Genomic DNA, 27,671 nt, shown 5'->3' with positions numbered 1-27,671 from the left:
AATGATAACAGAAATCACCCAAATGGCCCTGATCAAAAGTTTACATACCCTTGAATGTTTGGCATTGTTACAGACACACAAGGAGACACACACAGGTTTAAATGGCAATTAAAGGTTAATTTCCCACACCTGTGGCTTTTTAAATTGCAATTAGTGTCTGTGTATAAATAGTCAATGAGTTTGTTAGCTCTCACGTGGATGCACGTGAGCCATGGGGAGCAGAAAAGAACTGTCAAAAGACCTGCGTAACAAGGTAATGGAACTTAGATGGAAAAGTATATAAAAAGATATCCATAGCCTTGAAAATGCCAGTCAGTACTGTTCAATCACTTATTAAGAAGTGGAAAATTTGGGGATCTCTTGATACCAAGCCAAGGTCAGGTAGACCAAGAAAGATTTCAGCCACAACTGCCAGAGGAATTGTTCGGGATACAAAGAAAAACCCACAGGTAACCTCAGAAGAAATACAGGCTGCTCTGGAAAAAGACAGTGTGGTTGTTTGAAGGAGCATGATACGATGATATTGAACAAAAATGAGCTGCATGGTCGAGTTGCCAGAAAGAAGCCTTTACTGCGCTAATGCCACAAAAAAGCCCAGTTACAATATGCCCGACAACACCTTGACATGCCTCACAGCTTCTGCCACACTGTAATTTGGAGTGAAGAGACCAAAATAGAGCTTTATGGTCACAACCATAAGCGCTATGTTTGGAGAGGGGTCAACAAGGCCTATAGTGAAAAGAATACCATCCCCACTGTGAAGCATGGTGGTGGCTCACTAATGTTTTGGGGGTGTGTGAGCTCTAAAAGCATGGGGAATCTTGTGAAAATTGATGGCAAGATGAATGCAGCATGTTATCAGAAAATAATGCATGAAAGCTGCGCATGGGAAGCTCTTGGACTTTCCAGCATGACAATGACCCTAAGCACAAGGCCAAGTTGACCCTCCAGTGGTTACAGCAGAAAAAGGTGAAGGTTCTGGAGTGGCCATCACAGTCTCCTGACCTTAATATAATCGAGCCGCTCTGGGGAGATCTCAAACGTGCGGTTCATGCAAGACGACTAAAGACTTTGCATGACTTGGAGGCATTTTGCCAAGATGAATGGGCAGCTATACCACCTGCAAGAATTTGGGGCCTCATAGACAACTATTACAAAAGACTGCACGCTGTCATTGATGCTAAAGGAGGCAATACACAGTATTAAGAACTAAGGGTATGCAGACAGGGGTCATTTCATTTTTTTCTTTGTTGCCTTGTTTTGTTTTATGATTGTGCCATTCTGTTATAACCTACAGTTGAATATGAATCCCATAAGAAATAAAATAAATGTGTTTTGCCTGCTTACTCGTGTTTTCTTTAAAAATGGTACATATATTACCAATTCTCCAAGGGTATGCAAACTTTTGAGCACAACTGTATATAAAACAGCAACAACAACAAGAAATACAAGAATCAATATAGTCCTTCATGCACAATAAATGAAGAGATTTCAGAATGACAAGAATGATATTTAGCAACAAAATACTAGGCAATGTAAAATAACACAATGCCAATGTAGATTCAGTAGTTTACACTTGACTAGATGGCAGTCAATAGTGACACTGTCGACATGTGTCGACATTACACTAAACCCGTTCTTGCGCTTTGAAAATGTTTGAAACCAGTCAGTTTACTGGTGCGTGACACGTTAAATGGCCGCATCAGCTCAGACCTGGAGACAGTAGATGATGCGCTTAGGGATGCATCAATTGCTGTATGTATAATTATTCATCGACTGCATTAGTTTTGAATGCAGGACCCAATACTTTGATTTGCATTACTATCATTTCCATTAGAAATTTTATATATGTTAGAGATTATAGGCTATATGTCTATAAACAGTAACATTCCATGAATGCATAAATTGTTGTGATTTTCTAAAGGCAGTGGCATGCTAGTCTTAAACCACAAAATGTTCATAGTTATGGTTACCTACTTAATCAAACTAAATATTAAATTGGCTAATTTTTTTACATTTTATGTCAATGCATGCTTAGGGATAGGGACGTGTTTTAAAGCAGTAGCCTAACCATATGATGACCAAATTACCAAAGTATTTTTAATGAAAAATGAAAAGCGCTGAAAGAAGGGGAAACCTTTTTTACTTAGTAGGTCCTCATGGTGGTGTGGTTATTCACCTCAATCCAGGTGGTGGAGGACAAGTCCCAGTTGCCTCCGCTTCTGAGACCGTCAATCTGCGCATCTTATCAAGTGGCTCACTGTGCATGACACCGCGGAGACTCCCAGCATGTGGAGGCTCATGCTACTCTCCGCGATCCACGCACAAGTTACCACATACCCCACTGAGAGCGAGAACCACTAATCGCAACCACGAAGAGGTTACCCCATGTGACTCTACCCTCCCTAGCAACCAGTCCAATTTGGTTACTGAGGAGACCTGGCTGGAGTCACTCAGCACACCCTGGATTCAAACTTGCAACTCCAGGGGTGGTAGTCAGCATCAGTACTCGCTGATCTACCCAGGCCCCGGGGAAACCTTTTTTACATGCACGTCCAGAAGATCTCCAGATGAATGAGAGGACAACCCTCAACTACAGGAGGGCTCGCATGTGCAAAAGCATACATAATATACCCAGCCCAGTGTTTTCATGTGACTGGGATAGTAGTGCCATCGCCTGGTCTAACTTCATACAAATCAATACAAAGTAACTAATTTCACAACTACTGTAGATCTTGACTAATATTTGCACATCATGCTGTTTGGCCTACAGTTTTAGTTCTCTCTTTGTCTTTCTTTCTCTGTTGCTGCTGTTTGTGTTTGATTACATGGAGGACGAGAAGGTTCTGTATTGCTTTATTTCTCTTGGGAACGTCATGCTTGACTTGTATTTTTCCTAATATAGTCATGTTTTAGTTGGTTCATTTGACTGATGGATTTGTAGACACTTATGAAAACATGCATACTTTTAATGCAAATAGTAATGCTGATTGAGGGTTTAAATCAACACAGTGAGTTATGTCAGCTGCATGAAGTTAATTCAGATATGATCTGTTTGTTTTTGTTCATTACAGCAATTCTTCTTTAGACGAGGATAAGGTCTTACTGCTCCAGCATTTCAGCGACTATGAGAAATTGTACAACTGGGCAAAAACAGCTAGTTTGATAGAAAAAGTTGTCTTTAATTTAATGAACAGATGTGTGTTCTTTTGTACATAAAAAGATAGGTCTTGTTTAATAAATCTAACATCACCTTGTAATGGACATCTTCATCTTATACTTATTAAAATTTGAAAACGTTGTCGTGTAAACGGCCCGAAAGTCAGTGCTTAGTTTGGTTGCACCACCTGTTCTTAAGGAAAGACTTAACTAGTAGGTCATAAGCTCTCCGTAAAGTAATGCGTAATCGCAAAATATGACGTTTACCTGTATTGATTCAATAAGCAGCCTTCATATTTGTCCACATAGAACTGTTAAACAGCCGTGAATTTCAGTTTGATCTTGTTAGAGTTGATGTTCAAACCTTGTTTGTTCACATAACTGTCAGCTGTAATTAATTATATCCCCATTAAAATACGGTACGTCATAAAAATTGATTTGATAAATAGTATATTTGCAATACTATAGGAACTGTATCTAAAATAAATGAGGGGTGATAAATAAATACTAATACAACAGGCTGGAAAAATAGACATTTATTCATTTTAATATCCAGTATATATATTTTGAATGTGCTGAAACTGAAAACTGTACCATTAGATCGGTTTCATGCTGAAGAGCTGCTTAAAAGTACTTTTTTTTTTTCTCTCTCGTAAATGTCAAAATCATAATGTATGTCGAAATGATTGATGCCCGTCACACAAAACATGAGCTCATTGATGTCATTAAATGAGTCTGCTTTTTTATTACAACCGTTACTCCTAGCCGGAGGCTTCTGTAAATATTTAGTTTATATGTAGGGTTACATTCTACCTAAGTTTAATGGTGCAACACTGAAATATTTAGTAGTGCATAAATTGTGACTTAGTGCCCATTTACGCTACAACTAGGCTAAGTTGTAACTTATGTATAGCTGGTGCAACCTACCCCAGAGCAACACCTTGAACTCTTTGTCATGTTCCTCAAACCATTCCTGAACAATGCGTTTAGTGTGGCAGGGCGCATTATCCTGCTGAAAGAGGCCACTGGCATCAGGGAATACCATTGCCATGAAGGAGTGTACCTGGTCTGCAATGATGTTTATGTAGGTGGCACGTGTCAAATTGACATCCACATGAATGGCCATACCCAGGGTTTCCCAGGAGAACATTGCCCAGAGCATCACAATCCCTCCACCAGCTTGACTTGTGCCACAGCAGCCCTTCTGTCAGTTCGGACCAGACGGAATAGCCTTCATTGCCCTCGCGCATCGATGAGCCTTGGGCGCCCAATGCTCTGTCGCTGGTGTGTGTTTTAAACCTCCTCGGACCACTGTCGGTAGGTACTCACCACTGCTGACCGGGAGCACCTCACAAGCCTTGCCATTTCAGAGAAGCTCTGACCCAGTCGTCTGGCCATTACAATTTGACCCTTGTCAAAGTCGCTCAGGTCTTTACTCCTGCCCATTTCTTCTGCATTCAACATGTTGACTACAATGTGTAATATATTGTTCGCTTACAATTTAATCTACCCAGCCCTTAACATGTGGCCTTCTTAGGAGATGATCAATGTTATTCACTTCACCTGTGAGTGGTCATAATGTTTTGACTCATCAGTGTATATCATAATATATTTAGATAGAAATTCAACGGAATTTTTTTTTAAATAAAAATAGGTTTATATTGAACAGCTGTCATCCCTGCCGAAAAGACCAGCATGACTTTTCATTCTGGAAACCAACTTCCAAAACACAACATATGTTGCAATCTATGCGGTTTCTTTTTTTATTCCACTGAGACCAAAGTACACTCAGAGGAATAGAATATGTTTGTTTTCCCACTAACACATGCTGTAGATTTGAAAAGACAATAGCACCTGAAGGAAAGTGAACAGATGTGGTGTAGTAAGCATCATCTGAAAACCATTCACAGAGCAGATTGATGAATGCTGCAGTGTCCCCCTCTGTATCTAACAGTGAGGAGCATGCAACAGACAGTTCCTCCTATTCCTCTTAGCCAGCACAACCCCTCAACCACCTGCTCTAGATTTTATGAAGTGCCTGAGATGCAACAACAGACTGTCGCAACAGTTATTTAGTGAGTGCATTAAACAACTGCTGGAAAGGATATGGCCCCCCTGATAAATATACTGCTGGAGATTATGTTTGATTTGATATGGAGTAAAATCCTCCAGATTTTATTTGCATTTGCAAAAGAGATGCCATGCTTTAAGCTGCTTTATCCATGGCTGTGCACCACCTGCTGAGGGATATCTGGTAATGGTTCAAGCTTTTCCCATCTTCTTGAGTTCCATTTAGGCTGTAATAGGCCTATCTATAAGGATGATGCAAAACATTCACTTTGAAAGAGAAACTGTAAAATCGCAAGCAGCCTCACTGAACCAATCAAAGCATATCATATTCACTAACACTGTAAATGATTCAGCCAATTATGCTTCATTCTTTGTCTCATTAGTTTTGTGGTTTCTGTCTGTGGACAAAGAACATTGGAAAATGGTATTTTCTACATGTAAACATCTTAACTCCATATCTAAGTACCAAGATGTGGCCTTTGCATACTTCAGTCTTTCTTGTAAGGAGATGATCTTGGCCCACGAATGCCATGCCTTCCTGACAGGGATCATTTTTACTTTACCAGAGTGGACTCCATGGATTGTACTCAAAACTGAAAAATCTCTCGTAATTTACTAACCATCATGCTATCCCAGATGTGTATGACTTTCTTCCTTCTGCTGTACACAAATGAAGATTTTTAGAAGAATATCTCAGCTTTGTAGGTCCTCACAATGCAAGTGAATGGTGACCAAACTTTTGTAGCTCAAAAATCAAAGAAAGGCAGCATAAAAGTAATCCATAAGACTCCAGAGGTTAAATCAGTGTCTTCTAAAGTGATGCAATCAGTTAGGGCAAGAAAATTTAAATTCTTTTTTACTTTATATCCACTTTTACAATGTTCTTTTATTTTTGGCAATTCACATTCTTCGTGCATATTGCCACCTACTGCGCAGGGAGGAAAATTTATTGTGTAAAAAAAAAAAAAAAACAAAAAAAAAAAAAAAAAACAAAGAAAAGACTTATACATCGATGTTTCTCACCCACACCTATCATATCGCTTCTGAAGCTATTGATTTAACCACTGGAGTATGGATTACTTTTATGCTGCCTTTATGTGCTTTTTGGACCATCAAAGTTCTGACCAACATTGCATTGTATGGACCTATACAGCTGAAATATTCTTCTAAAAATCTTTGTGTTCTGAAGATGAATGTAAGTCATAAACATCTGGGATGGCATGAGGGTTAGTTAATGAGATAATTTTCATTTTTGGGTGAGCTATACCATTAACAATAGCAGATCTAGTCTATTTCCTCTAGGTGAGGTTTTGAAAGAATAAATCTAATGAACAGCATTTTTTTTGTGTGTTTGAACAACAACATGTAATCAGTTGGAAAAAGTGGGAGATCATTTGTCACAAACAGTGCAGTCCGTTTCTTATGTGCTCTCCATTATCTTTCTCTTTTCCCTCTGTTGACACTGATGTGGTTCAATTTGTGTTTAAAGACACAAAAGCAGCACAAAAAGAAGTCTGTTTTACCTCAGACACCTTGAGACAATGCATGTTTGCATGTCTGTTGCTTATCTACATAAATATGACTAGTGTGACCAACAAAGTTGCTATCTCAAAGCTAAAGAGAATTTTGAGTAACAATGCATGAATTTATCTGCCATTAGCAAAGAGATATGCAGTGTGTGTGAAAAGCTTGAATAAAGTTCCTCAGGCTACAACGGTACAGTAAACTTAACTAAGCATAATTTCTCACCGTGCAAGTGTTTACAGGTATTTGGGAGAACATTTAATCCTCATACCGCTTGGAGCCCTTAGGCTGAGTAACATCATTAACAACATTGAATCTGTTTATTAGTTAAGTGCAGAAATTGAATATCAGCCTTGAGGGTACGTGAGATTTTTTTTTGTAAAAAGAAATAAAATCAACCCACTTCCATTATCAGTACAAAGAAATCAGTCTTTATTACTTCTGTGTTGTTAAGATCGGAAAATAGAACATGTGCGTACACGTTCATGCTCCAGCTAGATATGGAGATTGCAATGCTTATTTATTGATTTTTTATTTTGTACACTTCAGATGTGTGTTGGCGACAAAGAATGGCACTTCAGTTATTCCCATTTTGACAAGTTTTAACATGTATAAACTTGGCGAATTTCCTAAACACTATGTCCTCAAAGCACCATCGGTGCAACTATTTACAAACAATGTACATTTGGTTTTTTGTTAAACTTATTAATGTAAATAAAAGAACTGAAATTAAAAACCTCTCCCATCTCCAAACAGGCAGCAGCAATACCCAGCACCTAGGAGTAGCAGTGCAGGGCAGAGCTGACCTGAGGTCAGTCTTAAGATCTTAGTTTATGCTCTGATGAATCCGGAGTCTGCCCTACAGAAATAAGTTTCTTGATCAGTCCAACTATAGTAAGGTGGAGAGGCACAAAACTCTTCATATTAATGTCCAAACTCAACCGACTGACCAAAGGTCAGATTTGAAAAGAAGAAAGAACCTTTATGGAAACACTGTAAAGAACACAGAAATTCTAGAACACCGCTTTGTCAGAAAACAAATGCTTTGAACATTGCTCAACAACTCTAGTATACTGATGCTCAGAAATTTCCACATGCCTTTTAACATTAAGGCATTTCTAAATCAAATTAATTGCAGTCTGCAGCAAAGTGGGCAACAACAAAAAAAGTGGGAGCTGAATAACTGAAACAGTTCAGAACTGTATTGTACACTACTATAGGAATTATTTACAGTTAATAATACAGTAAGAACACTACTGTATCTAAACATTTGAAAAGATAAATATAAGAATATTTATTCAGTTTAATAGATAATTTTTAAATTTATATAAAAAGCTATTGAAGCTAAAAAGTGGCTTTAAACAAAGAAAAAGAGAAACAGTGCTATTTCGAGCGCTTTTTAAACTCCATGTAAGACACGATTTGCTGGCACTCAACAGGAACAATAAATACTAGCTCTGTACTCCTCATCCGAGTGGTAATGTTGTTTTCTCGTTCTCAAGCAGACAGATATTAAACCTATGGGACAAAGTGGTAGCAAACATGTTACATAACATACATGTATAAATGCTCCAGATTTAAATGAGCATGAAAAATGTATTGCATATGCAGAGATGAGTTTATTAATGCACATGCATATAGCTCTGTAGGTGTGATGTCATGGAGCGAAAGCCAGACTTACTGCAGCAGTGGTTATTGAGCTCACACTATAGTAGATGGACCTATCACTTGAGCTTCTCCCTGTGGTGAGAATTAATCACAGGTTAAAGGGGAGGCGTGCACACCTGGGTAGAGTTGCACCAGCTGTGCGTAAGTTCTCACGTAAGTTAGGACGTAAAGTTCACACTAAGGGCTTAGTAACTACTAGTTCGTTTGTAACTAAGTTACTCTTAAGGCAAGACTTAACTAGTAGGTTGTAAGCTCTCCATAAAGTAATGTGTAGTCGCATAATATGACATTTACCTGAATTGATCCAATAAGCAGCCTTCATATTTGTACACAGAACTGTTAAACCATGAATTTCAGTTTGATCTTGTTACGGTTGATGTTCAAATCTTGTTTGTTCACGTAACTGTCAGCTGTAATAAATTATATCCCCATTGAAATAGGATATGTAATAAAAGTAGATTTGATAAATAGTATATTTGCCCTGTGTAAATAACAATAAATAGGAACTGTATCTAAAATAAATGAGGGGTGATAAATAAATACTAATACAACAGGCTGGAAAAATAGAAATTGTATTCATTTTAATATCTTATATATTTTGAATGTGTTGAAACTTGACACCGGGCGACGCATCCTGAAAACTACACCGTTAGATCGGTTTCATGCTGAAGAGCCGCTTAAAAGTACGTTTTTTTCTCTCTCTCTTAAATGTAAATGAGTGTAAATGCCAACATCATCAAATGTCCAAAGGATTGAAGCCTGTCAACCAAAACATGAGCTCATTGATGTCATTTTATTCCATCAGTTACTCCTGGTCGGAGTCATCTGTAAATATTTAGTTTATATGTAGGGTTACGTTCTATCGAAGTTTAATGGTGCAATGCTCAAATATTTTATAGTGCGTAAATTGTGACTTGGTGCCCATTTACGCCACAACTAGGCTAAGTTGTAACGTACGTATAGCTGGTGCAACTGGCCCCTGCTTGCTTTGGGTTGATCAACAGGTGATCAGGGTCTTGGAGTATGTGTATTAGTGCAGACATAAACATTGGTTTCTGCACCAGTGAGACACACTGATCTGTTATCTGGTGTAGGCAGTGCATGAATGTAGCGGAAGAAGCTCTCTGGTTAGTTAAGTTTCAGAAGCTGAACCAGCTCATGTCTGAAATGATCCACCCTCAAATAGGGTTAAAAGGTGCACTCAGTGATTTTTCCCCTCAATAAAACATTTTACACAAAGAAATGAATAGTACTTTTGAAATACATTTTAAAATCATGTACACAGAAGGCTATTAATAGATGTTTTATTCTACATAGAGCAGGTCACCTCATGGGGGCACTTGAACAGCCGAATACTACTAATTTTATCTCCGTACTCCTCTTATGGGATACGCAGAATTGATGTTATGAATTGAATTATGGCTGACTAAGAACATTTGCTTTTGCATGATGATACAGCTATGCCTCTAGGTGTCAGTATAAGACCAAGATGACATATTGGTCAGCATAAACAAAGTTACTGAGTGCACCTTTATTACTGTTTTATTTACAAATAAACTGACAAACTCGAACAATTTAATGAACAAAATTAAGTAATATTTTATGGGGTTCAGAGGTCCAAACATGTGTGTTTGAACCAAACACACATGAAATACTAACCGCTGAGATGTATTCGCTATTAAAGCAGGGTTTTTCCTGGGTGGGAGAAGTGATGGAGGAGTAACAGGAGGAGTCACATGGTGAGCTTGGCTCCTCAGACAGAGCCTCAGGCAGGTGGTTGGACACACATCCGCTGTCCGAGCCACTCGAGCCACTACCAGACAGACAGTGAGACGACGAACCTGAACTCTCTGTAGCTGCAAACACAGACAGACGAGTCAAAACCTCAGCATCACATTTTATGTGGTTTCTGAGATCTGCAAACTGGCACTGTATAAATATAAACTCCATAAAGGACAACAAACCACAAAGACAAATCAGACCAATAAAAGGCTCTTAGCACTAGGCTACATTGTAAAAAAAAAAAAAACATGGTACAAGTTACAGTTACATGTCCAGTGTGGTTTATGATTAGACTTTTATGTTAAATACTCATAGAGGGCTGACTGCTGGTCTCATGTTCCAGTTCATCTTCCTCGATGCAGGGACTGATGAGAGGTCTCTCCCCAGCTAACAGATTTTGGCTGCTGTACATATGGAGATTCAAAGGCCCCAGGAGTGTGGAAGAGGAGGGGCCATTGGCCACTTGGGGCCCGCTAACAGGAGTGTTCACTGCAGCTCGTTTGAATGGGTTTGAATGGTCAAAGAGAGACACAGCAATGGAGGCTCTCGTTCTGGCCCCTGTAACAGAACAAAGAGAGTATGATGCTGGTAAATATCAAACACAGAAAATCATTTGCAGATCACTTTGAATCTAAATATTATTTTGGTCAGCAAACAAAGGTCAACATAAATTATCAGTTCAAAGGTATTATGATGAGTTTATATCATGTTATTGTTAATAGTCTCACCTCTGCCTTTCATAATGTAGTCAATGGCCCTGTCATTAATAGCAGCATCGCTGGGTTTAATGTCCAGGAAGGGTTTATTCCCCACCCCCATAGAGACCATCTCCTGCATTCGAATTTCTGCATGCAAGCGCAGTGTATAAACGTGTTTAAAAATAATGCTATGTATAAGATATAGGGCTGCACTATTAATGGAAAAAATAAATGAGATTACAATTACAGCTTTCACAATTATTTAATTGTGAAAAGTGTCAATTACAGCATTCCATTTAGGTGTACTTCCATTGTGCCAAAATGTTCTATTTACACCACATTTTTTGGACCATTGTATGCCTGAATGCAGAGGCAAATCTGATGCATTTAAATTAGTTTCATATCAGTAATGCTCTCTATCTAAATTATACTGTGTACAATTTATTCAAAATATGAATAACACTTTTTGTTTTACATGCAATTAAAATATTAAAGCAATACAGACTACATAGTTCTTAAGTTGTTTTAATGCATAGCCTACATAAAGAATACGGCATGCAACTGCCCCACACAAATTAAGTATTTTAAATGTAAATCATTTTAATCTAAATGAATAATCACAATTACAATATCAAAGGAAATAATCGGCAATAATGATTTGTCATAATTTCGCGCAGCATTAACAAGATACACAAAGATATTGAAAGTCATGTTAAAAAAAGTGTATAATGTGTAAATGTGCAAACAAAGGAACCTAAGAAAGTTGAACAGTGCATCTAATTTGCATCATTCACTCATGATATTACAAGTCTTTACAAACTGAAGTAACCTAATATTGGTGTGACTTAAATGATGAGTGTTTCAAGCAGCTTCCTATCTGCCTGAGGCACTCGTGGTTTAAATAAAAATCTTGAAAAAATAAATAAAAATACATATGCTAAGGTGGGATGTAACAGGAGATTTTATTTGCATTTTCTTTTTTTTTTACCTCTCTTCTATTTTCATTTGCTTTTTCCAGCACATTGGACAGAAAAAATCCTCCCAAAAAATGATGTAAGCTAAACCACTTTAGTTCTATCACCTTTATTTCGTGTGGCCTGTTGCCATAGTATCCGTGCAATGTCAGTGGTCCAGGCGTGTTTTATGTCAGCACTGCTGGCCTGGAGAATATAGGCTTGGTTCTTTGAAGTTCTCCTCCGGAACCAGATCTCAAACCTCAGACCACTCTCTCCCGAAGTCTCTGTCATACCCACATCGGCTGTCTGCAGAGAGAATATAAGAGAGATTAAAGATAATACCAAGATACCGGTAATTATAAAATTCTATTGATTATGGAGGGGTCAAGGCATCTTGTGGCTCACATGAGGCCAAACTGATGCTCAGATCCTCAAACCTAATTTTGAACCCCATGTGACATTAACATGGGTCAAAGGAGGTATAATAAAAGACAGTGAATGTATGAGTGTACTTCAGTTATGAAACAATGAGTAAAGTCATTGGAGTCAATATGAAAACAGCAGCTCTGAGAGAAGAAAGTAGTGCATGCCATAACGCATCCAGTAAAATGTGTTAAAGCTGTGCGTTTCATTTTTTGAACTTCTGATACCACACATTTGTTAAAGTTCTTACCTTAAAAGAATGCTTGTATATGTAAACATCTAGGCCACCCTCTATGCGTTTGGGTTTGCTGAAGAGTACCAGATCCTCAAACAGGAACACATGTCTTTGGCACTTCTTCCTGCCATAGCAAATCGTAAACTCATCTTGACGAACCAACTGCCCCTGTTCCTTTAGATTCACCTGAGAGCACAAGAAAGAAAATGTTACATCTGTATCTGAACATGAAATGGCTGTGCAGAAGATCAGATGTATTTATGTGTGTATATCTGGTGTATCAGACACACGTACATCACAGTCTCTGATGGCGTCCATGGCGAGCAGATCATTGCCATGGCGAAGCTGGAATTTGACCATCTCTGCGGCTGCACGTAGATATGCTAGCTCCTGCTCCTGGACCTCACTCACTTCTTTGATCAGGTCTTTCAGCAACAGGGCGTACTTACTCATGCGCTGGATGGGCTTCAGAAGGTATGACGCCAGGTCCATCTTATCCCCCAACTCCAACTGCTTGTGCTAGAAAGAGAGAGACTTCATTCTAATCTCACGGTTTCAACCCATGGAAAGAATTATGCAAGATCACCGCGTGAATGGGTCATAAGCAGTTCTAACCCGCTAAGGAGTGCTATAACCATATAATTTTAACAGGCCAGAGCTGAATGCCTCAGAGCTCTTTCTCCCAACATAATGACCATTCAGTTGGAGGCTGTAAGGGCAAGTTAAGCTTGTTTTGCAAACTGCCAGAAAAAAAGAAAAAAAGGGGAGAAAGAAGAACAACAAACTTTAAAACACCACAACATTTATTTTCTGGCTAAACATTGCAATGCAGATGTATGATAAAGACTTTACTGCAGCATTCAGCGTTCACGAGGATGTCTACGCATTGGAAAGTTATTTGTTTGCATTTATTAATTCACATTTCATTAGAGGGAATTGTCATTTGTGAGTATTTTTATACATATGCACAGACGTTATGAGCGAGCATCATTAGACCGCATATTCAAACAATAATGACTTCCAAAAACTGTTAAGACTCTAAACCTGTGCTTTCTTTTAATGTGCTGACAGGCTAGCCCATATCTTCTATTTTTAAACAGGATTATCAAATGTGAATTAATTAATTTATATGTATACCACTGTATCATATGTAATTCTCCTGGTAATAAAAACAAAAGAAAAAGTGAACAGAATCATTATTTATGGGAGCAAATACTTATCAAATTAAATATTATAAAATATTTGAAAAATAATTGCAATTTTCCATTACATTAATTAGGGTGGAAGTTAGTACTGTGACCACATTATTTGTATAATATTCATCTCAATACATGCGTTTGAGTTCTACGCTACACGTGATAACCATAAACACTATGCAGTTCAAACCTGTAGGTTACGAGCTTTGTTATTCATTATCTGTCGTAGTATTTTTGTTGCCTAAAAGCTTGATAATATTTATTATTTTTCAGAGTGATTATTTTTTGGAGTGAATATTTGCTTTCAGATGTAACCCCAAATATTCTATTGGCAACATAGAAATACACAAAAAAGTGCATTATGAGTGTCGCTCCAATGACAGGGAGCGTAAGGTCGTGTGCAAGTGTCTTTATGACCAGAGTTCGGTTCTGCATTTGGCGTATTATTTTTCCCATTCTGTTTCTTGACTCCACTCTTAAAAGTTTCTTTATTACTATTTATAATAAATAAAAAAATAATATAAATTTAAATTTACAATAGTAATATTGTAGTAACCATGTTTTTTTGGCTGAAAACAGAGATTTTTTTTAATTATTATTTTTTGATCCCCTTTTCTCCCAATTTGGAATGCCCAATTCCCACTACTTAGTAGGTCCTCATTGTGGCACGGTTACTCACCTCAATCCGGGTGGGGGAGGACAAGCCTCAGTTGTCCGCATGTGGAGGCTCATGCTACTCTCCGTGATCCACGCACAACTTGCCACGCGCCATTGACATTGAGAGCGAGAACCACTAATCGTGACCACGAGGAGGTTACCCCATGTGACTCTACCCTCCCTAGCAACCGGGCCAATCTGGTTGCTTAGGAGACCTGGCTGGAGTCACTCAACACACCCTGGATTCGAACTCGCAACTCCAGGGGTGGTGTCAATACTCGCTGAGCTACCCAGGCCCCCAGAAAACATAGATTTGATGATATTAACAATGGTGTCACAACAGTATATGGTGTTAATATAGTAACCATGTTTAAATTTGTGGTTATAATTATTTTACTACAAAATACCATGGTGATACTATTGTTATTTTATCTGTTGAGGACATCAGGACAGATCCGTGTTCCGATCGGTTTAGTACATTATTTAGGACATTGGAACCCTTTTAGAAACTTTTTTTAAACAGACATACGCTTTAAACACCCAGAGCTTCAGCGATTCACACCTTAACTTGACGGGGGGGAGGAGGTGTTTAAATATTTTGTTTGAGCTGATAAAAGGTGCAGTGGGGACTCACATGTTCCCAGCCAAGAACATGATCGATTATTAGCAACATAAATTGAAAATAAATATTTACACTAATAACAAACGAACTCAGCAGGGCTTTATTAATTCTGTCAGTTTGCTGTTCATTCAATTACTGATTGATTTCATAATGTCACATAATATTTGGGAGCAGCGTTTTGACGAGAAAGGACGTTCAGAGTTAACATCATATTGTGAACGTGAAGCAGAACTGAATAAAGAAACCTCATTTGAAGATGCTCACTACTGTTATTGCCACCTAATAGCTCAAACTGATAACGCTATGTTAAGTTGTGCTGTTCATCTTGTTTTTGAACCAGATCGAATCTCCTGCCTCGGTAAGTTTTTGTTTTTTACGTCATTCTGCCGTTCGAACTAATTATACCACTTATTTTCATCTGTACAAGGATGCCAACATTATGTAGTACGTTTATTCAGAACTCAGCTAATATCTATGAAGCAACAGTTTTAATTTATTGAAAAAGGCTGACATTCGAGCATTTTTTTTTCTGTATATCAATCCATGAGCTTATTAAGCTATAACTTTAATGCTATCATTCATTTTGCATTGTTAGATCACCTTCTACACATCAAAATGTAAAGAAAATACAATACAAATAATAATATTACCAATTTAATCATAATATTTCTCACTTTCTTCACACTATTAAACGATGGTGACAAAAGTGTCCCTTTGTGCCTCCTGTGATGATTTTGCGAACGTGTTTTGCAAAGTTTTCACGTGGCGGTACTCCCTGCATCGCAAAGGCTCATTCTGGTTGCTTACCCACAGTACATGTCTTTCTAAACACAGTAAATTATAGCAGGTACAAACTCCACATTCATGACTCTCCAAAATGCTGTCTAAACACTACAAATAAAAGGTTCTCAGTGGTATAAAGTCCCTTATGTAAAATGCTCTGTTGTGGTGTGTAGTGTGGATCCAGTTGCTCACCCTGAAGAAGCTGTTTCCATGACTGGCCAGGAGTGTATCTGACTTCGGCTTGTTCTTGCTGTACAAGGCGTACAAGCTAAACTGGTCTTGCTAAAAATGTATATGAGAAAAAGAACAAAAAGAAAAGCAATATATTGAGTGTAATTGTGCACATTTTAGTATTCCTGTCCTGAAGAATAGCTTGTTTTGTTGTTCTGGAAATGGAGGGAGGGAACATTTTCCCATCTCATTTCCAGGTTCAGTTTTGTTTGGAGAGTGTTTTGTGATAGGGTCAACTGTTTAGTAATGTGCTTTAGGTTCATATGGAATGTGCCATAATTTCAGTGCAGGTTTTGCTGTGCCAGGAATAAGTCAAAATTATTTCAGCCTAGTACATGTTCTGCTGTAGGCCAAACAGCCCCCCTCTGTGTCTCTTTCTGTCTTTTCCTATCAAAAAAGCATTGTGATGAAAGCATCACAAAGTAGAGAACTTACTGGGAGCCTCAGTTGACCACAACTATGGGGAAAATAAAGGAGATGTAGGCTGGTGGTCTTACGCTCATTTAAAGGCCTAAGAACAATTCTTCTCACAGGGTGAGAGACGATTGAGAAAGTGAAAACAGAGAACATTTCTTGATGGTTTTAGGCTATTGTGCGGGGTCAAAAAGAAGTCAGTCATAGGGAACAGACAAACACTCACTTTGTTTGGTTTCAAACACACCAATATAACCCAGTCTTTGACTATACTGCACTGTCTAGTGGGATTTTGCAATGAAAACTTTACTAAATCTAATTTAGTTTGTCCCTATTGGAACAAATTAAGTCCTGCTAACATCAGCATAAATTATAGATTGCACAATTTATCATAGACTAAAACAACAATTCATGTTTTTAAATGTCACATAAAAGTTTTAGTCCGACTGAAATTACACCAGTCCAGTTTTTGCGAATTTGGACTAACGGACCTAGATAATGAGTCTGTAGCTCAGCTTCATCCAGCATGTACAGTATACAAGTTAATGGACCACAACTGGTCTTGCACATGCTCCTAAATACAGAGGTTAGGTATTAAACTCGTAAGTCGAAAGCAACACAAACAAGGTGAAGGGTATAATGGCGAACACTACATCTGATTTGTACCAAAATGAAAGCGTAAAGAACATAAGAAATGTACAGATCTGTAAAGTTTTCCATGTTGTGACAGTTGTGCAAGTCTTGCTCTTGAGAAGCTACTTCAGAGACTCTCTTAGTGGTTTTGCACACTTATGCATTCTGTCATGTATACTTGGACAGACAGTTGAAGACAGTAGTTTGACTACACAAAAACCTGCAGTAGCTCAAATATAACTATGCATGTAAACATTAGACATTTCATAGATACTGTGAAAAGACAGTAAAAGAAAATGAAGGGACTCTCATACATGTCGTAGGAAGCAGTGGCTGACACGTAGTGGGTGGTTACAGCAACTCTCCAGCTCTTTAAGGAAATACTGGCTATGGAAGTCCACTAGTTTCTCCAGGTTCCCGAAGATGACGCTGCGCTTTCCCCGCAGGTCCTGCGGCAGGTTGGCAAGCTCCATCTCAGGGAAGTAGTTGTCAATGATGTACCGTAGAGAACGCACATACTCCCGCTCTGTTGTGACCATCTCATCCACAATGTGACGTAGTTTGCTGAGGGACAGAGAGAGAGAAGCATGTTAACATACTTTGAGTGATTTCATTTTATAATATGACATTTAGGCTAATGGGAATCTGACTTCCCGCAAATATATCCAGCTTAGTCTCTTACATGTTGGTTAGCTGGTGGACCAGCACAGTCATAGTGTTCTTCACACAATTTTGCAGATGAACTTAGTTGACGAAGGCACTCTCTTTCGGTATGTGTGTAATTGGTATATAGGCCCTCTCCTACTGCAGGTACTAAAGCCTGTTTTAGGTACTTTTCCCTGGGACTAGTACTTTTCGTCACTTTCGCACCTGAGGAACTATAGTTCCTCTGAGCCGTTTCAAGGGACATTTTTAGATTCTACTTCAGAGAAGGTAGATTCGGGCGTAGAGGGACTGTGCTAGGTGCTACAGCCTGTAAATGGTCAAAAACCTATGATGCAAAAATAGCTTTGAGAAACGCAAGGTCTCCGCAGCTGCCAACTGTAAACAAACCTTTAGCTGCTAGCCTGCTAATCAGAGGATTGCACTAATTTTACAATTCCTTTAACAGAAATAACATAAAACAAATTATCCAAAGAGAGTCACCCGTTTCACATGCAGCTCTGGAAAAAATTAAGAGACCACTGCAAAATTATCAGTTTCTCTGGATTTAATATTTGTAGGTATGTGTTTGAGGAAAATGAAAATTTTTGTTTCATGCGTCCTTCACAAAGACAAATCTGTCCGATTCCAGCCTTGCTGAAGCACCCCCAGATCATCATCGATCCTCCACCTGGTCGTCTAATGGTTAGATGGAGACTTGGAGAGGCCTTCAAGCCACAGTGTCTCACACCCACTGTGAAATTTGGTGGAGGACTGATGATGATCTGGGGGTGCTTCAGCAAGGCTGGAATCAGGCAAATTCATCTTTGTGAGGGACACATGAATCAAGCCATGTACAAGGTTACCCTGGAAGAAAACTTGCTTCCTTCTGCTCTGACAATGTTCCCTAACGCTGAGGATTGGTTTTTCCAGCAGGACAATTCTCCATGCCACACAGCCAGATCAATCAAGGTGTGGATGGAGGACCACCAGATCAAAACCCAGTCATGGCCAGCCCAATCTCCAGACCTGAACCCCATTGAAAACCTCTGGAATGTGATCAAGAGGAAGATGGATGGCCACAAGCCATCAAACAAAGCCGAGCTGCTTGATTTTTTGCGCCAGGAGTGGCATAAAGTCACCCAACAGCAGTGTGAAAGACTGGTAGAGAGCATGCCAAGACACATGAACGCTATGATTGAAAATCAGGGTTATTCCACCAAATATTGATTTTTGAACTCTTCCTAAGTTAAAACATTATCATTGTGTTGTTTAAAAATGAATATGAACTTGTTTTCTTTGCATTATTTTGAGGTCTGAAAACACTGCATCTTTTTTGTTATTTTGACCAGTTGTCATTTTCTGCAAATAAATACTCTAAATGGCAATATTTGTATTTGGAATTTGGGAGAAATTCTGTCAATACTTTATAGAATAAAACAAAAATGTTAATTTAACTCAAACACATAACTATAAATATTAAATCCAGAGAAACTGATAATTTTGCAGCGGTCTCTTAATTTTCTTCCAGAGCTGTATGTGTGTATGTGTGTGTCTTCATTGGGAGAAACTGATGTATAACTACACAGAAAATAAAGTGATTTCTGGATAACTGCATACATTTTTTTTCCTGGGAAGACGTAAATAAATAATCAGATGTTTATTGAGATGAATTTAACTTAATCTCAGTTATAAACTAAAAAGTAGAGCCCGACCGATATGGGATTTTTGAGACCGATACCGATTAATGATATGGTGGCCGATATAGTTAATTTTTGAGTTGGAATGAAAACAGACCTTTTCTATGTGGATTATTAACCGATTCTGCACCGATATGACTATGCAAAGGCACTCAGAAGGCTGCTTTCTTAAACAAATATTTTTATCAAAGAATATTTGACAATATTATTATACATTGTCAACAAATTCTAGAAATGAACACTGATAAAATAAATAATAAATAAAAATACAATAAATAGCTTAAAAACATCAGTACTGTATGTTCAGGATCAGTCAGTTGCTGACCATTAAAATAAAGAATAAATAAAAATACAATAAATAGCTAAATAATCATCAGTACTGTATGTTTAGTATCAGTCAAATGCTGACCATTTAAATAAAGAATAAATAAAAAATAAAATAAATAGCTAAATAAACATCAGTATTCCTGTTTAGTATCAGTCAAATGCTGACCATTAAAATAAAGAATAAATATAAATAAAATAAATAGCTAAATAAACATTAGTATTACTGTTTAGTATCAGTCAAATGCTGACTATTTTAATACTGCCGAGTCAAGAGATAAACAGCGGCAGCGGTGTTACACTGTATTCCACTATACAAGTTCAGGGGAAACTTTCAACGGTGGAACACCAGACTTTTAAATATTACATTTTATAAATGCAACGACTGGAATTGTTCGGTTGAAGGGGGGTACCAAACAGTGAATCCTGAACAAAACAGTTTGGTGAAAACATGTTTACTCATTAGCTTCCACTCAGCTGATAAGCAATGTTAGCTACGTGGTTAGCTAGTTAGCTATATAGCCTGTTTCCCCTAATAGCTTTACCAGATTTCTAAGAACAAAACTATAAATGACGGATGATTTCACACATTGGCACCTTAACACTCCAGGATGCCTTCATTCAGACCTTTGGAGAACTAATGGTTTTAAAACACAAAGCTTAACTCTTGTGTTTGAAGGGGCATCTGAGCAATAACTCTGGACTGAATCAGAAAGCAGACCTTCTAAGGCAGGGCTCTAGACTAACATTTGACAGCAGTGGAACTGGTGCCACCAAGTTTTACAGTTGGTGGCACCAGCACCTCATTTGGTAGCTGTGGTGGTAGTAAAAAGTAAAAAAGTAAAAAGTTAACCCCTAATTTTTTTTAGGGCTAAATTATTCTGAAAGTGCAACTGAATTGGGACTCCTTTATTGGGACTCGGGTTATTGTTGATTCAAGTTCAGTTATCTCTGGGACATTTGAAGGCAAAAAGAAAAATTATAGCATGTAACATATTTTATCTTCAATCAGAGAGCATTAGAAGAGAACAGATTTCACACACAAGGAAAACTAGCATTGTCCATAATTCACACAGGTCCAGGCTTTAAAGCCGTTGATTCTATCTGGCATTTGCCCTTATGAAAATGTACCATATTTTTAGAATAGTTTTAACAGTGGTTAACAAGACCATGGTTATTAGATTTAACATGCTTTCTATAAAACAAACTATGGCATTTTTGTAATGAAAAACAGTACTAAACACATTTAAAACTACAGTATAAATACATAACCATTTAGAAACTGCCATAGTTGAAACAAAAAAATTATTATATTCCCTCACTACCATAATGTAGCCAATAATAAATTTAATAGAAATATAGCAGTAATTTGATATTTATTATGAATATATTTCTGCCTAAAATACTATAGTTAATACAGTTAGTGTTACTATACTAAATGCATGGTAATTCCTTAAAGGGTGCTAAAATGTGAAAAGTCTTCTTTATATCTGTGCTCATGTTCATCTTGTCAGTGCTGTTCAGAATGTCGGGCTTTTTAATGTGGTTTTAAACTGGTTTACTCACCGAGGGTTTTTATAAAGGTTTGCACAAGAGACTTCTGTGCCGAATTTAAATGGTTTCTGCCACTCATGCCATACTCACTGCTTCTTGCAGTGCTGTAATGATCAGAGGTGTGCGTTTGAGAGATCGAGACCGGGGTAGAGTTGCACCAGCTGTGCATAAGTTCTCACGTAAGTTAGGACGTAAAGTTCACACTAAGGGCTTAGTATCTACTAGTTAGTTTGTAACTAAGTCAGTGCTTAATTTGGTTGCACCACCTGTTCTTAATGCAAGACTTAACTAGTAGGTCATAAGCTCTCCATAAAGTAATATGTAGTCGCATAATATGACGTTTACCTGAATTGATCCAATAAGCAGCCTTCATATTTGTACACAGAACTGTTAAACCATGAATTCCAATATGAACTTATTACGGTTGATGTTCAAACCTTGTTTGTTCATGTAACTGTCAGCTGTAATAAATTATATCCCCATTAATATATGATACGTCATAAAAGTAGATTTGATAAATAGTATATTTGCCCTGTGTAAATAACAATAAATAGGAACTGTATCTAAAATAAATGAGGGGTGATATATAAATAATAATACAACAGGCTGGAAAAACAGACATTTTATTCATTTTAATATCTTATATATTTTGAATGTGTTGAAACTTGACACCGGGTGAGGCATCCTGAAAACTGCACTGTTAGAACGGTTTCATGCTGAAGAGCCGCTTAGTACGTTTTTTTTCTCTCTCTCGTAAATGTCAACATCATAATGTATGTCGAAATGATTGATGCCTGTCACGCCAAACATGAGCTCATTGATGTCATAAAATAACAGTCTGCTTTTTTTATTCCATCCGTTACTCCTGGTCGGAGGCTTCCGTAAATATTTAGTTTGTACGTAGGGTCATGTCCTACCTAAGTTTAATGGTGCAACGCTCAAATATTTAGTAGTGTGTAAACTGTGACTTAGTGCCCATTTATGCCACAACTAGGCTAAGTTTTAACTTATGCACAGCTGGTGCTTCCAGGCCCGGATGCACAATAACGCACCTGTTCTGCGCTCACGCTGCTCTGTCCATTGAGCCGTGCTGATAATTGGTCCGGGTAGCGGATAAAGCACTGTTTTGTTCCACTTTTGATGTGTTTGCCATTTGATATTGCTTAAATAGAAAACGGCATCGCATAAACAGAAAAAGAAGGAGAGGTGGTCAACACTGTAGTCGCACCAGTGCGACCTGAAACAAAACTTAATTGCACTGCCGGGAAAAACGGTTGCAAAATGCGACCATTTAGTCGCAGTCAGGAGCCCTGTAAGGTATTAAATATGTCTTTATTATTCTGCCTTCCCTACCTGAAACTTTACTGGACCAACTCATACCAAGCTAACTTCTTTGTTTTATCCATAGATTTCCTGACTACCCACTGGGCAGCGCCATGATGATTCTAATTGCAGCTGGACTGTTTTCTGGTTCCGGTCTACCAATACGAACAGCAGCCATTTTAAGTGTTTGTGGGAGTAAAAATGAGCTGTTGTTATGGAAAACAAGTTATGGAAACCACTCCTTAAACTTTGACGAATGAGGCACTGACATTGCGACTCTCTAAATTACCAGAACCATGGAGCCACATGCTTTTTAGACAATTTTTACAAATTGTATATGCTAAACATCACATTATCTACTAGTAAGAACATGTGTCGATGCAGATGAAAACACTGGAGACCGGAAAATGAAAACAGACATCCGTTATGAATCATTGAACATGTCCGCATTCAGGGAAAGGGTGTGTTTTATCTTCTTGGCTACTTAACTTCTTACTACATGGTGTGTGTCCAGTACTTAAGAAAATTGAGGTGAAGTTTTATTCCATCCATGAATCTCAATCACGGTTCTTATCACAATGTCTTCATCTCCCCTAACTCTTCGCAATAACTAGACCACACAGGGCATATTGGCTTGTTTTGAGTTATTTCTGTCTGAAAAACTGTGTTAACATCACCTCTGTACTGCAGTCTCAGAAAAAGGGAGAGTGAGAGAGAGCCTGAGGAATGTGTTTTGAAAGACACACAGATATAAAGACTTTAAGATGTCTATATAGCCACTTTACTTCATTCATCTCTTCTCCATGGAGGAGCAAAACACAAACACATCCCCACCACTTCAAAGTCCAGTGGAGTGGCTCCCACCTGGGATAGTAATCTGCATCTCAGGCTCTTTCCCAAGGGGTTAAGAGGTAACCTGAGGGGCTCACAGCTGGAAAAATCATCCACAGAGATTCAGGAGGATTATGAGGTTGTGACTGTTTAATATGAGATATATTCAACCCTCCCCTCACATTTCCTTCACGCACACGTGAGGCACTTTGACACATGACAGGATTTTACAAAGAGTGGTTACAAAGAGATATGAGATACACTCTGTATGTGTTTTTAGCTGGAAAAGGATTCTTAAAAAACCTTTGCTTACTGTATGGCTTCCTTACGCAGGGTTTCTGCAGGTTTTATGAAGCTAAATTTAAGAGTTTTGTTTTTTTAAGACTAAAGAAAATTTAAGGAATCAATTGAATGGAACACAATCCCAGAGAATATGTTCTCTAAATTTAAATATCTAGGGAGCACATGAAGAGTCACATTTATAGCAACATTTCAAAGTTTAAAAATGCAGCTTTCAATAGATCTCCATTACTTTTATCTTAAGGCTTGAATACCTCTGCTCCCAACCACCAGAATGTGGAAATAACTTTTATCTTCTGACCAGACCCATTGTATCAGCTATATTCCTCTAAAACACTGCTGTCACCTACTGACAGATGAAGCAGCACATATCACCACCTATACTGTATTCTGATCAATGAATATTTAGCGATCTAATGTAAGCCATGTGGCGCAGAAATTAGGTCTAGTCTTCACTCTAAAATAACTTCAACAGGATGACCAGTTTGTTAAAGTCTCAAAACAGGACACACGTGTGTTTGTGTGATTTATTTATTTATTTGTTTTAAATGAGGGATCATAAATATTGCATTTTGTTTTTATTTAGTACTGCCCTGAAGAAGCTATTTGACATAACAGATCCTCACATAGTAACTGAATTTACACACATGATCCTGTTCAGTTCACATTCCCTTGGATTTTAATATGGTGTGTTGCTTTCTCGATGATCAATGACTGTTTTTGTAATAATTGTTCATGAGTCCTTGCTTTGTCCTGAGCCATGACGATGCCCACTTTTCTTAAGAATGTGCATGTGTATTTATGAAATTTTTGTCTGTGTCTTGGCAGCACTGTCACCCAAGTTGTGTTACAAAAGCCGACTGGTAATGCATTACTGCCAGTGTGTGTGTGAGTGAGTGAGTGAGTGAGTGTGTGTGCTCTTTTACACACTTTTCATACTGTGGTGGTTATATACTAAGTCTGGATTTATGCTAAAGCATACTGAACCAATGACCAGCATTCAGCAAACCTCCCTGGCTAATTGTGTTTATGTTAGAGCAAATAAGTGTGTGTGAATGGTGTATGAACCCACCTGCCCTTGCCGCATGTTTCCGGAGCAGGACTCCCGCTGCGCTTTCTATCAGGAGAAGACCATCCGTGCATGGGCGGAAGTCGTGGGCTGTACAGCCGATCAACCACCTCTGTGCTGCTCACCTCTAGACCCTTAATAAACACCCCCGTGTTCCCTCTCCGCGCAGGTTCACTCAATGTTCGCTGACAGGTCCCGTACCATGACACACACTCGCTGCCGGCCGTATCAAAGCTCTGGGTCTTCCGCAGAACCCTGTGGTTTGATTCGATAGAGGAGAGGCTTGGGCTGATGGAGCATGAGGAGCCACTTGCCTGCACCTCAAGAAGTGGTAGTTGATTAGACTCGTCCGTAGAGACACTACGTGCTAGCCTGTGGGATCTTATGGGGGTACTGTGTGGAATTCTGTGCTCAATGTTATGGGGACTTCCTGTCAGCGTATGGACAGAGTCACGGGTGTCCAGGCGAATACCAGAAGGGCTTCCGGGTGTTGAAGACATTTTAGACTGAGAGGAAAGTCTATCCCGGCCCCAGCCTCCAATAAAAGCTTTCCGGCAGGAGAAAGAGAGGCTACTGCTACGCTCCTGAGGTTTGCCATTACCATCTGACTTCCGATGAGAACAGTCTGATTTGGAGTCGCTCTCACGGCGGGTTCGCAGGGCCGTCTCCAGCTTCTTCTCAAACATTTGCTTGGTCTCCTGACACTTGGACCAGGCGAACTTCCACTGCTTGAGGCCCTGGTCACTCTTCAGTTCACTGGCGAGGTCCTTCATATCCTGGAAGTGTGCATCTGGGATTGGTGGATGCTGACTGCGATAGGTCTCCAAACAAGTGATCACGGTCTGGCACTTCTCAGCTATGCTGCACTCCTCCATACTAACACATGCCAAATGACGCATGCCCTCTAGTGCCCATTCATAGGCCTGACAGAGAGAGAAAGAGAAATAACAGTGTCAGCCGATGAGAAGAAATGGGGAGAGGAGTGTGAGAAAGACATAAAAAACAAAGACACTTTGTGTGTGGTACAACTGCAGCTTTACGCAATAAGACAGAAACAGGGAAATATATAGAGAATGAAGGAAATTTAACACAATAAGAAGTTTTTCACACCTTTTAAAAAAAGACAAGAACATAAGAGACTTTTTATGGAAAACAACTATAAGTGGCATGTGAATAAGAGAGAACTTAGCAGAGAGAGGGAATGAGGGAAGGATAGAGTAAGTGAGAAACCACCCAGCACCTCTTTCAAGTAAAATAAAGAGGTTTTTAGGCAGGAGCTGGGAGGTCTAAAGCTCAAAGCATGCTTCGGTCAGAGGCGAACACTGAGCGTCCGCTTACAGGACGCATGATGCAAATCTCGTCATCAGCAGAGTGCGTGAGCACTGAACGCCCGTGGCCTGATATTCTTTGAACGCTTAGAATGCGCATGGAGTTATTTGCACTAATTAGTGGGTCCACAAGGTGGCCGTTGATATTGAGCCGTTGTTATCACGAAGAAGCACTAGACGTAATTGCAGCTAAACATCAGGAGATGAAGGCAAAAACAACAACAGTGGATGGCAATTCAAGAGAGCGTGTGAGGAGGTCTGGAGGTAACTGCATTTGTATAACTTGAGTCTGAAGGAATATAAAGACATCATTATGGGTCTAAACTCCTACAGAGAAAGCCCGGTGTCTCATAACAGTCATAGCGCACACGTGCCAACCGCCCATGTATGCATGCACAGTTATATGGAGTATACTTTGACAGGCTCGTGTTCGACTGTACGCAGACGCTGAGCATTCGCATCAAACTGGAAGTATACCCAGGGCTTTAGGCTTTAACATGCATCTCAGTTGCAGGAGGCCTACAGTTTCAGTTATGTGTGACAGCACCCTGCCATATAGATACATAGCAACAGCCTTACTAACTTTCTCTCACACTCTTTCTCACATTCCATGATGCTGTCGTATCAATTGGCCTGTCTGTTTTTATACTTTTTTCCCATTAACATCCTAACAGCAGGTTTCCATAGAGAATCCTCCTGAGGATGCGAGTGTTCATTGTGCTGGTAAATGAGTGGTTAAATTTTAGAGGGGATCAAGACAGATCAAACACAACCCCCTTCCACCCATACACACACACACATACACACTCTAATGCTGGATGCAATCACAGGCTTGTTCCTGAGAAAGGATCAAAACTCCTCTTCTCTCCTTTTCTGTGCACACAAAACCTCTTTTTTCCCCTCCGCACATTTTTTATTATTATTTTTTGCTGCTATGTGACATGGTGAGATCTCTTACCTCTTTCTCATACATACTCTCACTCTTTCCCTCTCTTTCTCCGTTTCTCTCTATATTTTAAGTTAGGGTGAAACAGAGGCCACATGCCTGCGTAGGAGCCTTCAGCACCCAGATACTAAAGTCTATCTCAGGAGCAGAAGTCAGAGGTCAGCAGCCCACACTGAAAAGACACACTATTTAGAACTGAGAGTAGTGAATTCACAGAGATAGAGACAAACACACAGAAAGGCAAACATGCAAAGGCAACATAATTGATGACCAAATGGCAACAATGAATTTAAAGTCTTAATAAAAAAACATATCACACAATCAAGCTTGATTTGACTTTATTTAATAGAAAAGCGAGAATGTTTAGACGTTAAATACTAAATACAACTTAAGTGTCATGAAAACACCCTAGTGCAACACCAATTGTTCACACCTCAGACAAAGAAAAAAAATTCTCCACTGTAGTGAGTTTGAATTCTCCACTGTAATGCGAGCTCATGCAAGAGGCAGCACTGTGGTTGGATGGAAGTTGGATGGTTACTTCTCATGAATAATGTGGATACATTTTCAGAATCTAATGGCGCATTAGTATACTCTACTACA

At 38.8% G+C, this 27,671-nt stretch overlaps 1 protein-coding gene across 2 annotated transcripts in view; it reads right to left on the bottom strand.

The window, feature by feature from the left end:
• Positions 1 to 7,161: 7,161 nt before the first annotated feature.
• LOC127416075 (uncharacterized) overlaps positions 7,162 to 27,671 on the bottom strand; it is a 113,766-nt gene continuing 93,256 nt past the window's right edge. Inside the window, exons 14-24 of one of the 2 annotated variants that reach the window (XM_051655198.1) lie at positions 24,798 to 25,717; positions 17,366 to 17,615; positions 15,966 to 16,055; positions 12,810 to 13,034; positions 12,531 to 12,701; positions 11,983 to 12,163; positions 10,932 to 11,048; positions 10,513 to 10,761; positions 10,081 to 10,277; positions 8,435 to 8,493; positions 7,162 to 8,271 (exon numbers count right to left, since the gene is read on the bottom strand). In XM_051655198.1, the coding sequence (XP_051511158.1) occupies positions 8,455 to 8,493; positions 10,081 to 10,277; positions 10,513 to 10,761; positions 10,932 to 11,048; positions 11,983 to 12,163; positions 12,531 to 12,701; positions 12,810 to 13,034; positions 15,966 to 16,055; positions 17,366 to 17,615; positions 24,798 to 25,717 (2,439 nt within the window). In that variant the 3' untranslated portion in view covers positions 7,162 to 8,271; positions 8,435 to 8,454. The remainder of the gene's footprint in view (positions 8,272 to 8,434; positions 8,494 to 10,080; positions 10,278 to 10,512; positions 10,762 to 10,931; positions 11,049 to 11,982; positions 12,164 to 12,530; positions 12,702 to 12,809; positions 13,035 to 15,965; positions 16,056 to 17,365; positions 17,616 to 24,797; positions 25,718 to 27,671) is intronic. The other variant, XM_051655205.1, reaches the window with a different exon arrangement.

This window comes from Myxocyprinus asiaticus, chromosome 2 (assembly GCF_019703515.2).
Source record: "Myxocyprinus asiaticus isolate MX2 ecotype Aquarium Trade chromosome 2, UBuf_Myxa_2, whole genome shotgun sequence".
Taxonomy (NCBI): Eukaryota; Metazoa; Chordata; class Actinopteri; order Cypriniformes; family Catostomidae; genus Myxocyprinus; species Myxocyprinus asiaticus.
The sequence above is the reverse complement of the archived record's forward strand: the minus strand, read 5'-3'. Positions and strand labels throughout refer to the sequence as shown.